General features: G+C 35.2%; 1 protein-coding gene and 1 long non-coding RNA gene across 3 annotated transcripts; both read right to left on the reverse strand.

Annotated features, from left to right (window-relative positions):
• Positions 1 to 1,244: 1,244 nt before the first annotated feature.
• LOC128196087 (uncharacterized) lies at positions 1,245 to 3,009 on the reverse strand. Its single transcript, XR_008248197.1, has 2 exons — positions 1,836 to 3,009; positions 1,245 to 1,576 (listed from the first exon to the last, which is right to left on the reverse strand). It is a non-coding gene; the product is annotated as an uncharacterized LOC128196087 (long non-coding RNA).
• Positions 3,010 to 5,165: 2,156 nt separating this feature from the next.
• Positions 5,166 to 13,909, reverse strand: LOC108331841 (probable L-ascorbate peroxidase 6, chloroplastic/mitochondrial). Of its 2 annotated transcripts, none has more exons than XM_017566808.2 (12): positions 13,549 to 13,909; positions 13,310 to 13,453; positions 8,160 to 8,280; positions 7,977 to 8,077; positions 7,802 to 7,889; positions 7,526 to 7,593; positions 7,348 to 7,434; positions 6,302 to 6,376; positions 6,100 to 6,177; positions 5,903 to 6,007; positions 5,684 to 5,755; positions 5,166 to 5,386 (listed from the first exon to the last, which is right to left on the reverse strand). In XM_017566808.2, exons 1-12 carry the CDS (start codon positions 13,762 to 13,764, stop codon positions 5,234 to 5,236), a joined length of 1,308 nt encoding a protein of 435 aa, XP_017422297.1. In that variant the 5' UTR covers positions 13,765 to 13,909; the 3' UTR covers positions 5,166 to 5,233. The 2 variants fall into 2 exon arrangements, with proteins under 2 accessions (XP_017422297.1, XP_017422298.1); XM_017566809.2 differs by having other exon boundaries at positions 5,166 to 5,541; positions 13,549 to 13,908.
• Between the last annotated feature and the right edge of the window lie 46 nt (positions 13,910 to 13,955).

Genomic DNA, 13,955 nt, shown 5'->3' on the forward strand with positions numbered 1-13,955 from the left:
ATATGTTGATGTGTGTTCCTCATTTACGTGAAGTATTTTGATTAAATAAACAGTGGTGATGTGACATTATTTACTTCCCTTTATTCACTTTAGGGATATCATAATTAGGAATTTGAAATTGGAATTGGGATTTCATTTCCTTGATGCGAGACGAAGCGGAAGACGATCACCAACTGCAATCTTGGACAAGACGAAGAGAATCCAGCCGATAGTTGACGCGAACTAAGGTAAGGTATTTCGTTTCGTGTTTGGTTTTCTGTTTGAACGTATAAATGTCTTTTTGCTTTTACGAACATGTGCGTCTTCGATAATTGGGTTTTTGTTTTGCTCTGTAACTATTTATAATGATTTGTGGTCCCCATTTTGCATGTTCAATTGTTACATTGTAGTTTAGACATTGTGGTCCCGAATTTTCTTTGTTGAATTGTTTATCAGTTGTAGTGGTCCCTGTGAGTGTTTCGTTAGTGGGGATGTTACTTTGTTCCCTGTCCCCCTGTCTGTATCGGTGTGAGTGTTTAGTTATACCACCAAAGAAGAGGACAATGCCAGGAAGGCCCAAGAAGAAACGAAGACTGGAGGATTGGGAGTTGAAGAAAAATGACAGTGAATTAAGAAAGGGTGGGCACAGAAAAAAATGTGTCATCTGCAAAGAACTTGGACACAACAAAAAAGGTTGTCCACAAAGACCTCCAACAGTAGAGGTTCCTGCTGCCCAATTTGCTGAACAAACAGAAGTCACCCAACCTCCACCAACAGATGTTCCAATAACTCAAGAATCTACTATGTTTGGTATTGACCAATGTCCTGAACAACCAGAACCCAGCCAACCTTCAGCAACACAAGTTCCTATTACTCACGAAACAACTATGCCTGTATCTGATGAATGATCTAATGTACTGAACTTATTTATATTTTGTAGCAAATGTTTGCTCTATCATTTTGAACACACTCTGTTATGATGTAATCTTCATGTATTTTGGATATGAAAGTTGATGTATTGGATATGTAAGACAATGATCTTATCATTTTGAACACATTCTGTTATGATGTAAGACAATGATTTTGGTTATGACAAAGTGATTATTGCCCAATTTCGTTATCAGTCATTATCTTTATTGCTCATTGCTTTATCATGTTTGTTTTCCACTTAAATTACCAATATAATTAAAAGAAATTAAATCAGACACATTATCACTGTAATCACTCACCTTCATAAATAAAAGACACATTACATAAAAACCAAGTTTCATCAATGAAATCAAATGAGACAATATCAACCAAGTTTCAGCAACATTGCTAATACAATTACATTCAAAACAAATATCACAAAGATCATCCCCACTAAGAATTTCAACCACTTTTACAACTTAACTAAACTTTTCTCTATAAAAGCCCTTCTGATCTTTTCACCATATGTTTCTTCCATCTGCAGCACACTGTCTTCCATGCTCATCACACCCACTTCTTCATTTCTTACACTACCACTCCTTTATTCTACATTCAGCCCATTTCCTTCATTTCCTTCTTCAATGCACCACTGAAAGAAGTTGCAGCCAACCAATTCTTCACTCTCACCCTGTTCAACAAGAACACACACTCCTTCGTGAAAACCCAAATAAATAGACAAAGATTTATGCTTATGTAAAACTGGCCTTGAAGTTAGGGCAACCCCAGAATTTTTTCCCCTTATTTTTAGGGGTTCTTGCAATACGGAACACTGCATTCTGACCATAGAAGCATGTTGGTTTTGCACCCAACCTCCTAAGACTGCCACTACTGTGTTGCATGGCCGAACCCAAACATTTGCAAGAGAAAGATGAACGAGACATCCTTACCAGCACCTCAACACCACAGTGTTTGGCGAAGACGAAAGATAGCATGTGTGCTTGGCGAAGACGAAAGACGAAAGACGAACGTCTTCTTCCCCAAGACGAAAATATACTTTGGATGAGAGAGGATGCCCTGAAATGTTAGGGCTTGGTCGTCCACCTGGATAAAACACAAGAGTCATTCAATTTTAGTGCACAATACCACGTGGATAAAAGAAAAAATATAGTTCAGATAAATTTAACACCGTCTAAGACCAGTTAACGGTTAGGGTAAAACGTGTTTATTTTTACAAAAAATATGACCCAATTGAGACAGATAGAAAAATGAGAACCAAACTTAAATTTTCATACAAAAATGAAGACCAAAGAGAAGGATTAAACCTTAAAAGTTTAAATACTTTGAAAAACGAGACATTTACTTTATTTGCTCTCTGTTAACTTGTTTTTATATGTTCTTTTTTGTGATATAGTAATCTCCATACACAAATTATGAGTATAACTATCTTAATAACATTTTATATATTTTTTTTTCAAAATTAATTTGTTGTTGTACATAATTAGTTTGAGTAAAATTAGTTTACTAACATTTAACAGTTTTATATTTTAAATTATTATTATCATAAACATATTATTATTTTTAATCAAAACAATGTGTTTTAAATTATATGATTACTATCAATTTTAATTTCAAGTAAAATTGTATTTATTATTATTATGATCATCATCTTTTAATAATATTTCAATTCTAAAAATTTCCTTCTTTAGAATATCATTAGTATAAATTGTCTTTAAGTTTAAATCATATTTTTATGTCTGAATTCAATTTTATTTTTATAAAAATCTTTAGTAAAGCAATTAACTTTATATAATTAAAAATTCCTATCAACTTTGTGCTAGAGAAACTTCCAGGCATTAGGAAACAAATATGCAAAATTAGAATTAAGTAATACTTGTTTTGGTGAATGCCCCATTTCCCACTATATTTGGTCGATTATATTTTATTTTTTACTGTGCAAAGCTTTGAAACTACTTAATTTTAATATTTCATTTCACTCTCATAGAAATATAATAAAGCAAATATAGCGAATATATAAAAAATTGTAATTAAGCAATGCTTGGTAAAATAAATGACATTTCCAGTTATATGCTTGATTGTATTCATTACAAGTACAACGGAGAAGTTTTGTAATTGCTTAATACATATATATATATATATATATATATATATCTATATATATATATATATATATGTATGTATATATGTATGTATATGTATATATGTATGTATATGTATATATATATATATATATATATATATATGTATATATATGTATGTATATAACCTACTCAAATAAGATTTTATAAAAAAAACATATATCAATACAATTATTCATACTTTACAACTAATCTAGTTGGACCCTCGTAATAAAAATGGGCTACCTACGAGTCATTAACCAACATGCCAAAGTTTTTAACTCACATAACTTTGATTTTTTTGATTAACCAATGAATAGCAAAAGTTTTAGTTACGCCGACTACTCCCACCCCCATCTCTAAATTATCACTATTTTCCCAAGTAGACTCATTCATTCAAAATGAGACTACACAGAACAAGAAAATAACTAAAAGCAAACCTAACTACCTACTACTCATAAGTTGCAGAATATAAATATATTTTTATTAAAAAAGAAGGATGAGGAAAGTAACCAAAGTCAGGTCAATCAAAATGAATGTAGGAAATAAGATATTACTAAGAAAAAAGTAAACTGTCAATGTTGTTAGTACATGGTTGCCGAAATCCTTCCGCACCCTTTCTTTTCCTGCGTTTTTGTTTTGCCATATTTGGAGGAAGTTGAATTCAAACTTTAAAGTAAAAGTTATTTCTTTTTCCATTCTTTTCAACTTCCTCATACTAATGAAAGTGACTAGTGCTTTAAGTTGGCACCTAACTACACCAGGATGAAGTTACACACAACATTCTTAGGCAATCAGGAAACGCGAACCAAAATAGGAAAACTGGTTCCTGTCAGCATTTTTGCCGTGGGAGGGTTCAATATTTGAAGCAACGAAAAAAAAAGAAATTCTAGATTTCAGATACATTTGAACTGATGAAAAAGGGGAACCAGTGGAAGAGAAAAGAGACTTCCTATGGTAACTCCCAGACACAGAGAACTCTCCATATAATATCATTTTACATTGAACGTATTAGAAATTTGGCTATAGCTATGAATAATTTTATCAATTCTTTAACATTTTCAGTAACTTGTCAACAATTTATTGCTTTCATCTATATAAGCGGGATAGATCAACAGCCGTGTTTTGGATTCTCATCCACACACCTCAGACGTGGATCGCAGAAGCAAAACCATTAGTGGCTTTTTGCAGACTTTGACAAGAAAACGTAGTTAAACATTGATACTATTTCAGATCCAAACACGCAGCAATTTATTTTTTAAATGAAAAATATTGAACACTATTTATTTCAAGAATTTAAATACAGTTACTTTTTCTTCCAATACCTTTTATAAAGCATAGAGAGGAATAATAGAAAAATATTGTAAAAGAATGTAACATTACTTATTAAAACTTGCAAAAGCTAATTTCGGTCCAAACAAGTAACAACACTTGCCTACAACAGATAACAGCTAATACAAAGAGGTCCAGGTAATGGGAAAAGAAAAAAGTGACAGCAAATTATTAATATCCTTTTACAATATTATTAGGTGAAACTTATATTTCACAAAAATAGTCGGTCTTTTTTACACTTAATATCAGACTTAGTCCCAATTCCACGGGCTTTATTTTCTATTTTGCTATTCTTAGATGATTTTCACCTGATAATAATGGTGAAAAAGTGTAAGTATCTAAAGATGAAATTGACGAGTGAGTTGCAGAGGATTGCTAAGATTTTCCATGGTCAAAATATTCTTGGATGGCTTTTCCGAAAATTCTAGACAAATTCTGAACTACATACTGAAATTGAAAAAGATAATGTTCAGCTAAAAAAGAATTCAAGTTAGAAATAAAGAATTTTCTCATTCCAACCCACCTCTAATGTTCTGTCAACAAAATAAAGTCAGGAAGAGATAAAAAAAAAAAAATAATTCATGCGCTAGCAGAGAGTGATAATTTATAAATTAATGATCAAGTCATAAGATACCGAATGCCGATCTACTAGACTCTACCACCTCATATTTACCCACTCATTGCGGACAAATTTTGCTATAACTCCCCCAATCCCAAACCAATGTCATGATTACATGATTTGTTACAGCAATCATACATTGTTTTCAGGTGTGTACTTTTGGTCAATGAAGAAAATAATTGATACCATAGTTTAAAAATTAGAAAAAGTGTGCAAATAGCAATGCCATTATAGCAAAAATCAATACAACAAAATCCAACTAGTTTCCAAGAAGTGATGTCAAAAGTGCCAAAACTGCAATAATAATCATGATATTTAGAAAATAGTTTGACTGTAGAGGCTTATCTGGGCTTCCACCAACGGCCTCATATTCAGCCCGTATCTTCTGCTTCATTGCTTCAGACAGCTCTCTCTGCAATTCAAATAGGAACACTATTGAATTTTATTCCTTTCTTCTTCATTTAAAACTTCCATATTTTACATGTGATATCACATGATTTGAAAATAGCTTCTTCTTGTATTACTAAAAGATACTTGCACAAGAAAACATGACACTTGTTTTTATTCCTGCACCAAACCAGGAAAAGTAAAACAATGAACAATAAGCAAATATACATCCTATGCAAGTCTTCCATAGAAAGCTATCCAATAAATTTTCTCAATATCAACAAAATGAATAGTAAGATTTGATATGTGCAAAGATAAAAACCTTTCCAGTGGAGTATTTGGCTGCTACGAACTTCTCTGCCCCTGCATTTGGGGATTCATCTATCACAATGCCCTGACAAAGATAGCAAAGAAAATTTCTTACTTGCTATGAAAAGGTAACAAAGTTAAGTCCACAAGAACGGAATATCCAGGTCAAGGGTTACAAGCATAGATATCTTAATTTGTAAAACACAGTAACAGTAATTCAAATTGAACAGACCTCTGGAGGATCAAATTTGGCTCCAAGGTTGCTAAGTTTCGCATGGGCTTCAGCATAATCTTTAAAGAATGCTTCCTGATCTTCAGCATACTTCTCAGCATATACCTGAATATTTCATAAATATTTTGTTGTTTTCGTATGTCATAATTTTTGCATTGAATTGTAATAACCACTAAATAAAACTCCAGCTACATTACCTTGAAGGATGGGTCTTCAAAAAGAGCAGCATCAGTTGGCAATACCAATAGATCTTCATCCTTTTTTTCTTTGATGTCCTTTATGTAACCACAGTCACAAAAATAAAAAAAGGTAAATTCCTGCATACTCCTCTCCCCTCTAACACTCCCCCTGATAGAACACCCAACCCCCTTCCTGGAAAATTAAAAATATATTTCTGACCTTGAAGTAAGAGTTGTCAAATTTCAACCATTGCACTGTCCATGATTGTCCTCCAGGTGCTCCTGGTCCATCTTTCTGTAGAGTGAGAAATACATGTGAATTTCTTGCTGTTTTATTGCATATAACTGAAAGCTATATGATTATCATTTATCAGGAAGACCACTCCAGCTAAAATTCAGTCTAGATATGTTGCATCAATAATGTCTTCTACTCCAAAACAGAGTGATAGGTTAAAAAAATCATTGATACGTACTTGCAATGTTCCTTAAATTCCCTTTCATCAAGTATTCATTTCAAAGCGCAACAGATAAACAAATAGTTGTTCTTACTGTTAGCCAAGAAAGAATTAAGCCACAAATTTAGAGCAAGTCCAAAACTTCTTTTTGTAAAGTAGGAACCACAATCAATATTTAAATCACAACCTTATATTGGATCTATTTGTTTGTGCCTAAACAAAAGTAATTGTAAAAAAATTAAAGCAGAAAAAAAGAAGAAAACTGCTTATTTTGAGAAGCAACAGTTGCTTCTTAAGAAAAGCAATTTTCTGCTTTTGCTTTTCTAAATAAATTTACCCAAACATTAAAAAAGTACTTTTTTCTTGAAAAGGTTTAAAAAAGCTTCAAGGTAAGGCATATGCGGAACTTGGAAGCTTTGCAGAAACACTACTGAATGTTTGGAGATGGGGAAAAATCACATTAAGAAAGAAATTCAGTAAATTGACATGAATCTGGAGTATTCAATTTGCAGCACACATTATCTTTTCATCAATCATGTAAAAATTACAGTAAATTAAGTGACTTGAAGCTGTTATATGGGGATCTAAGTTATGAAAGAGAGCAGTCAAATAGTGGCCATCTTCTTCTACATGAGCAATCAAAAGTTTTAACATACAACATATATCCAATACTTCTGATTATTTCCTTCAGCTTAAGGTGCTCAAGATTGTTAAAATTAAAATTTAAAAATATGGTTTCAACTTTCAAAAGAGTTCAAAGACTCGCACAAAATCATTCTTATAACTTGTGGTCATAAGGGAGAGAATATACTGTATATTTAGTCTCAGGCTTTCCCCAACCACTACGATCTGGTCTAGACCTCCCCAGTGTGTGTGCACCAGATAATGCAACAATTTCCTGCAAATACAGTAATTTAAAAGTCAAAATGTGACATATGACTGGAATCCAATTTACAAACCTTAATCCTTATGAACAAAAAGAAAATTACCTTGTCATTCAAACCCATTCGGTAGAAAACTTGACGCAAATGATCAGCAGGTGAAGGGGGACCAGCATCTAAATACATACAATAACATCACATTTTATAAACTTCAAATGATAAAACAATTTATTAATAAGCATCTTATAAATAAATAGCTATCTGTGTCTCTTACTTTTTGTTTTCCCAAATTAAAAGTAGATTACGTAGACCAGGTCCTACGGCAAACAAAGCTAAGAGAGTTTTCTATAACAATTAAGCTACCACAGAATGTATGGTCATTACCAGGAAGTCTCCCTTCTTCGGGACATTGTTCAGGTCCAGATACATCCACTCTTCCATATTTCATTGGGAGTTTTGGGCCTCCAGCTTCCTGCAATTCAAAAAGAGATAAATGTACCATTCAATATGTTCAAATAAACTATAGTCAGTCCTCAATCCAAAATAGGACTAAAAGAACCTCCACAGCTGTGGCACCAGCCAACTGAAATAAGTCTGCATATGTCACACCAGAGTATTTGTCTTTGATCGGCTGAAGAAGCTTCAATGCATTTACGAGTCCTGATGTGGCAGTGGCAGTTCATCAGGGAATATTATCTCATAAGCATAATTCGGAAATAATCAATATTCAATGAATCATTACCAGCATTGGCTCCATGTTTCAGCTCAATTTCAAATCTTAAGCTACCATTAGCTCCACCTCTTTGTGGCCATTCCTCAATATTCTTATTGTAAGTACCAGCATCATGCCACCCCAAACGAATCTATCACATTGAAGTTTATGCATGTAAATTATTGAAATAAAAAAAAAAAAATCTCATCAATGAAACAAACAAAAACTATGACAAATTCTAGTCCCATCCATGGTACAAACTAAAATTACATGTAAAAGATCGAAGTGTATGCAGATGGTATATATCATGAACCCAGAAGATAGTATTGTATGTTCATCAGAGTTCAACATCATGTTGACTAACTTAGTCACAGTAAAGTTTATTCGCTATCAACGACAATTTTAGTTCAGAAGTCAGAATCAATAAGTTAACAGCCTCTTTACAATATCCGTGACAATTTTAGTTCAGAAGTCAGAATGATTAAGTTAACAGCCTCTTTACAAAAACAATTGATATAGTTGGTCCAGCAAAAGTATAAGACAACAACCTGACAACCAAAATTCATACATCTGTTGCTATTTACAAGTTCAAAATAACCCATAGGAAGCCAAAACATTGCAAAGACTGTGTTTAATTGGGAACTACAAATTATTTTCCTTAAGAATGTTCCAGATTAATAGTAAGGATTTTATACTTTGAAATATGTAACGCGGGATGAGGCCAGGTGTCTTTAGATAAAAGTATAAGGGAAATGTTGTAGTCACCTGTTTAATTATGAATAAAATATGGATCCAGAAAAGTTAATTAATTCAAAATTCCTTCTCTAATTGGGAATTTGCTGAGCTACAGCTTCTTATCAGCATCTATTAGATGAATGAATTCATCAATCTCTGATGGTCAGTATGATGCAACAAGTATCCTACATCACCATATCACTGGTGCCAATCAAGTGACACTTTAATCTTTTTTATTCTAAGTGATCCTAAAACCAAATATTTATATAGGTTACTATTAGGGGTAGAAATATCCTGGGCCAGGTCAGGTTTTAGTAGACCTGGGTTTAACCTTCACTGAAAAAAAAAGCCTGAACCTTGTCTATTTTCTTGTCGCATATCATTTTTCAAAGTCTGGCCTGACCTATATTAAAGTTTGCCCTGACCTACGAGCATGTTATAAGTATGTTTTACAATAAGGCCTTTAAAATTCTAGTAAGCTTACAGTATTATTGACCCACAATCTTCTTACATTATTATGTATTATTGTGTATATTTTTGTATATAATTATGTATACATACAACATAAAAAATTAATTATTTAAAAACCTATTTTGTAAGGCCATCTAGGTTATAATACCATAAAGTCTTAATTTACTTGTGTGGGTCTCATTGTGCCACATCATTTTTAAGACATACTTGTAACTTTAGCTCCAATGCAAGAGTTACAAGACCCCCACTTTAATTATATTTTTCTTAAACTTCTTGGAGAAGCTTTTAAGATAAAAGCAATTTGTTATTACTATGACCAATGGTCTTATTTAAGAGTCTGGGTCTTAAATTTTATGCTATATCAACATGCTCGAATACAAGAATCTTATATAAGATTCAGATCTTAAACTTATGTCCTCAGCAATGGAAATACCCTAATAGTTGTTAAACAAGATATCAATATATTTTTTAATAATCTTATAAATTTTATAAGTATGACTTTTCAGATGGGTAAACATGTTTACTAATTAAGACAAATAAAAAAATATATTTTAATACATTATAACAAATATAATATAATATAATAATCCTAACAAAATTAGGATTTATATTTACTTTAATAAACCAGCATATTAGACATAAAAAATTGAAATGACTTAAGGACTGACCTTTTTTTAACTAAATCAATTTTAATAAAAACCTAGACTTGACCTACTTTCTAAAATATATGATCTGGACTTGATGTAGGTTAAGCTATAAGCCCTTGTGGATTAGCCTTACCTATTTCCACCTAAATTTCTAATCAGAATCTTGCATGCACAACTGAATGAGTGCCAATCTAAATGGAAGAGGTTTCGCATCACCAAGTTTGTAATGCATCATAAACAATTCTGCATAAAGCAACAAAGGACTAGGATAGGAGTGCTAATCATATCTTCAAAGCAGCAACGCAAAGCTCAACGATACAAACAAAACTCTTGATCTCGAAATAACAATGTAAAAGCCTATGCGGTCCATCTCCACATTGATAGATGGGTGTGCTTGATGAAATAAACCGTGGGATCATTACGTTTCTAGATGAAAAAAAATTATAAATGCCTTCATCATAAAAGAGAGTATGCAAGTCCATGAGCAGAAGTAAACTTGAGAAAAAGTTAAAAAATAAACAAAATAAAATCAGTGGCACTGCAAATTGATGAATGGTTATTTAACGTTACTTGCACAAGTAGAGAATGGTTATCTTTTAGTAAAATATGACTAAAAACACGAACATTATGTCTTCTTGAAGCGTGGCTAAAGATTTATCTGTGATATGCCATGCAACAGAAACATATCGTGTATACCACACGAGACTACAGAACTAGCAAAAACATTAAAGAAAACCCAAAATAGAAAAAGAAGAACAGTCAAAGGTGTGTTTTGGAGGAGAAGGGACAGTCCTATTTATAGAAGACTCACAATGCCCGCTAACACAAAAAGAGAGTAACATTATGAAATACGACAAGTTCACAAGGCACGATGGTCATATGTGTGCAAGACAAGGAAAACAAGTATCCCTAAATACGAGGAACCAAGATAATCCGTCGCCCTTATGACAAAATTCGGATAAGGAAATATGGGAATAAAAGATAATAAGAGAATATTAAATAAAACTTCTGATAAAAAACATGGAACTGTTAGAAGAAATATGCAGGAGTTTAAACTGAGTCGTGAATAGAGAGTTCAAAGTCCAAAGGAAGTTCAATCTTATGTCTCAAATCCATTGGCGAGACTCTTGTTTTCCACTTTGAAGATATAAGGAATTTGATGGTTTACTTGTTTTCCACTTTGAAGATATAAGGTAATTTGATAGGTTTCCGATTAAGAAACCTAGTCAAGAACCCTCTAAACCACCTCTCAGAACAAAAAGATAACAAGAATGGGAACAAAACTGTGTATTATTCACAAAAGAATACTCTCGACACTTACAGAAACAAGGGCATAACCCCTTTCACAGGACTAAACCTGTTAACAAATCAACTACCCAAAAACTGCCTTCTAACTATCCAAACAATCTATTTATACAATTCCTCTACTTTCTATCCTAATCCCATTTCCCATTATACCCTTATATCCCAAATACCCTATATCCTAACATTACACCCCTCTTGAGAACAACCTTGTCCTCAAGGTTGGAATGGGGAGGATTGGTCTCATGGTTCTTCTTCCTCATCGAATTACCCACGGGCTTTGCCCTTCAATTCGAATCAGGGGGCTTGGGCGGTGGCACATTTTCCTCTTCTTCTTCGGCCAAAATCAGCATTCGCAATTCCCACTCTGGACATCGATGACCTGGGCTGAAAGGCCCTCCGCATCGGAAGCATCTTCCCTCTTCTCTCCTTTTCACGTACTCCGAATATGGTAGGTTGCGGGTATTCCTTTCCCTCCAGTCGTCAGTGGTTCTTGCGGCGCTGCCTCCGGGGGTCGCCTCTTTTTTCACAGAACCGACACTTTCCGCGGCCCCTCCTTGACTCTGCGTATCGCGTTGGAACTTTACTCGCGTAACAGCCCCCGCCGATCGTCCCCACGCACCTTGATTCCTAGGCGCCGATCCTCCTTCCTTTCTCGAGACTGTAAATCTCTCCACATCTCGCGCCACCCACATCGCCGTCATCAGGTCGGGTGGGTCGTGCGGCCTGACATGGTCTCCCACCTCTTCCTGTAGTCCCGCCATGAAGTAACCCAGAATTTGCTCCTCTGGAATCTTGGATGTTTGTCCCACCAGCGTCTCGAACTCCCTGACATAATCCTCCACCGTTCCGACCTGCTTGATGGTCGACAATTTCTCGTAAACGGTTCCCCTCGTTCCTCCCCCGAACCTAATCCCCAAAGCTCTCTTCAACCCTTCCCAAGAATGGTTCTTGGTTTTCTCTCTCCAAAATCGAAACCAACTCCCCGCATACCCCTCCATACTAATGAAAGCCAGTTGTAATTTCTCGTCTCCATCCACTCTCTGCACCTCGAAGAACTTTTCCGCCCTACTGATCCAGTTCCACGTTTCGCCACCTTCGAACACGGGTAACTCCACCCGTTTTCTCCAATTAATTTGTCCGTCTTGTCGCTCTACTCCCCGTCTTCCTCTTTCCCCTTCCGGTCCACCGTCGTTATCATTTACGGAGGATTCACTACCTTCACGGCGCGGCCCGTGTGGGTCTTGTTTGTGATGTCCCAACAATTTCAGAATCGCTTGGATGTCTCGGCACATTGCCTCTTGGTTTTGCCGCAAGAAGACCATATCCGCCTTCATTTCGGCCAACGTAATCTCTACCGTCTCCAGCTGACCTTCTACCGCCAACACTCTGCTCTCCATCACGCGCATACTTCACTCCTCCAATTGGGATCCGGCAGGTCGGACCAATTGATAGGTTTCCGATTAAGAAACCTAGTCAAGAACCCTCTAAACCACCTCTCAGAACAGAAAGATAACAAGAATGGAAACAAAACTGTGTATTATTCACAAAAGAATACTCTGGACACTTACAGAAACAAGGGCATAACCCCTTTCACAGGACTAAACCTGTTAACAAATCAACTACCCAAAAACTGCCTTCTAACTATCCAAACAATCTATTTATACAATTCCTCTACCTTCTATCCTAATCCCATTTCCCATTATACCCTTATATCCCAAATACCCTATATCCTAACATAATTGCTGGCTGAGTGAACTAGACAATGTGAGAATTTTGTCTTTTGGAATATAGCACAACAAATTACAACATATCTAAGAATAACCTTCTCACCAAACAAATAGGTGTTTGAAAGCACCCAAAAATCCAATGACGATTCAATTCGAGGAAATATAGCTTACATGCTTCTTTATTTCTAACATTAAAATAAAAGGAATTAAGGAACCGCTAATTCAAATGCAATACAACAGCTAGAACAAAGAGATCGCTTAAAAGAAAAAAAAAAAAGTACGAAGCGAACATTACCAGAATAGGATGACAGAACTTTGACCTGAGAAGCTCCTTGATATCTTCTCTAGCGCCTTTCAACTGATCAGGATCAGACGCGAAGGACTTCGGCGCCGACACCGTTCCGTATCCTTCACTCGAAACGCGAACCTCCACTCTCCGCTGAAAAAGCAAACATCGCGTGCGGTTCACGAACACGCGCTCAAATTCAAGAAACAATCAGAAGCGCAGTAATCAGAGATAGAACGAATCGTAACCTGATTGAGAAACAGGTGCGAAATGCGAGGAGAAGAGCGCAAGCACTGAAGTGAGGAAGAAGAGGACGAGATAGAGAAGAAGGAGCGAGAAGAGGAGAGTGAGACGGAGGGAATGATGCGAGCGGAGGCGGCGCCGCTGAAAAGAGCCATTGCGGTTGGAGTGTGTTGAGATGGTAAAGGCGGTGACGAAGGAGTGAGGAACACACGCTCTGCCATGCGCTTTAATTAATATTTATATTATATTTTTTTGTTTATTTCGTTGCCTCTCCTCTCGTTTCGGATGATAGATGTGCCAGATGCCACCCCTGTAAGTGAGTTACGATGATACTAACATTGCTATTGGGGAACGATGAATTATGTGCTTATCTCAGTCTTATATACAAACAACTCCTAATTCCAACCACTGC

This window comes from Vigna angularis, chromosome 4 (genome assembly GCF_016808095.1).
Source record: "Vigna angularis cultivar LongXiaoDou No.4 chromosome 4, ASM1680809v1, whole genome shotgun sequence".
NCBI classification, from domain to species: Eukaryota; Viridiplantae; Streptophyta; class Magnoliopsida; order Fabales; family Fabaceae; genus Vigna; species Vigna angularis.

Excerpts from the sequence above, each read along its gene's own strand:
- LOC108331841 (XM_017566808.2), bottom strand. The coding sequence starts at position 13,764 with ATGGCAGAGCGTGTGTTCCTCACTCCTTCGTCACCGCCTTTACCATCT. Across the intron at positions 6,377-7,347 it reads AGCCTGAGACTAAATATACA|AAAGATGGACCAGGAGCACC; the intron begins GTATATTCTCTC and ends CTCACTCTACAG. Across the intron at positions 6,008-6,099 it reads TTGAAGACCCATCCTTCAAG|GTATATGCTGAGAAGTATGC; the intron begins GTAATGTAGCTG and ends TGAAATATTCAG.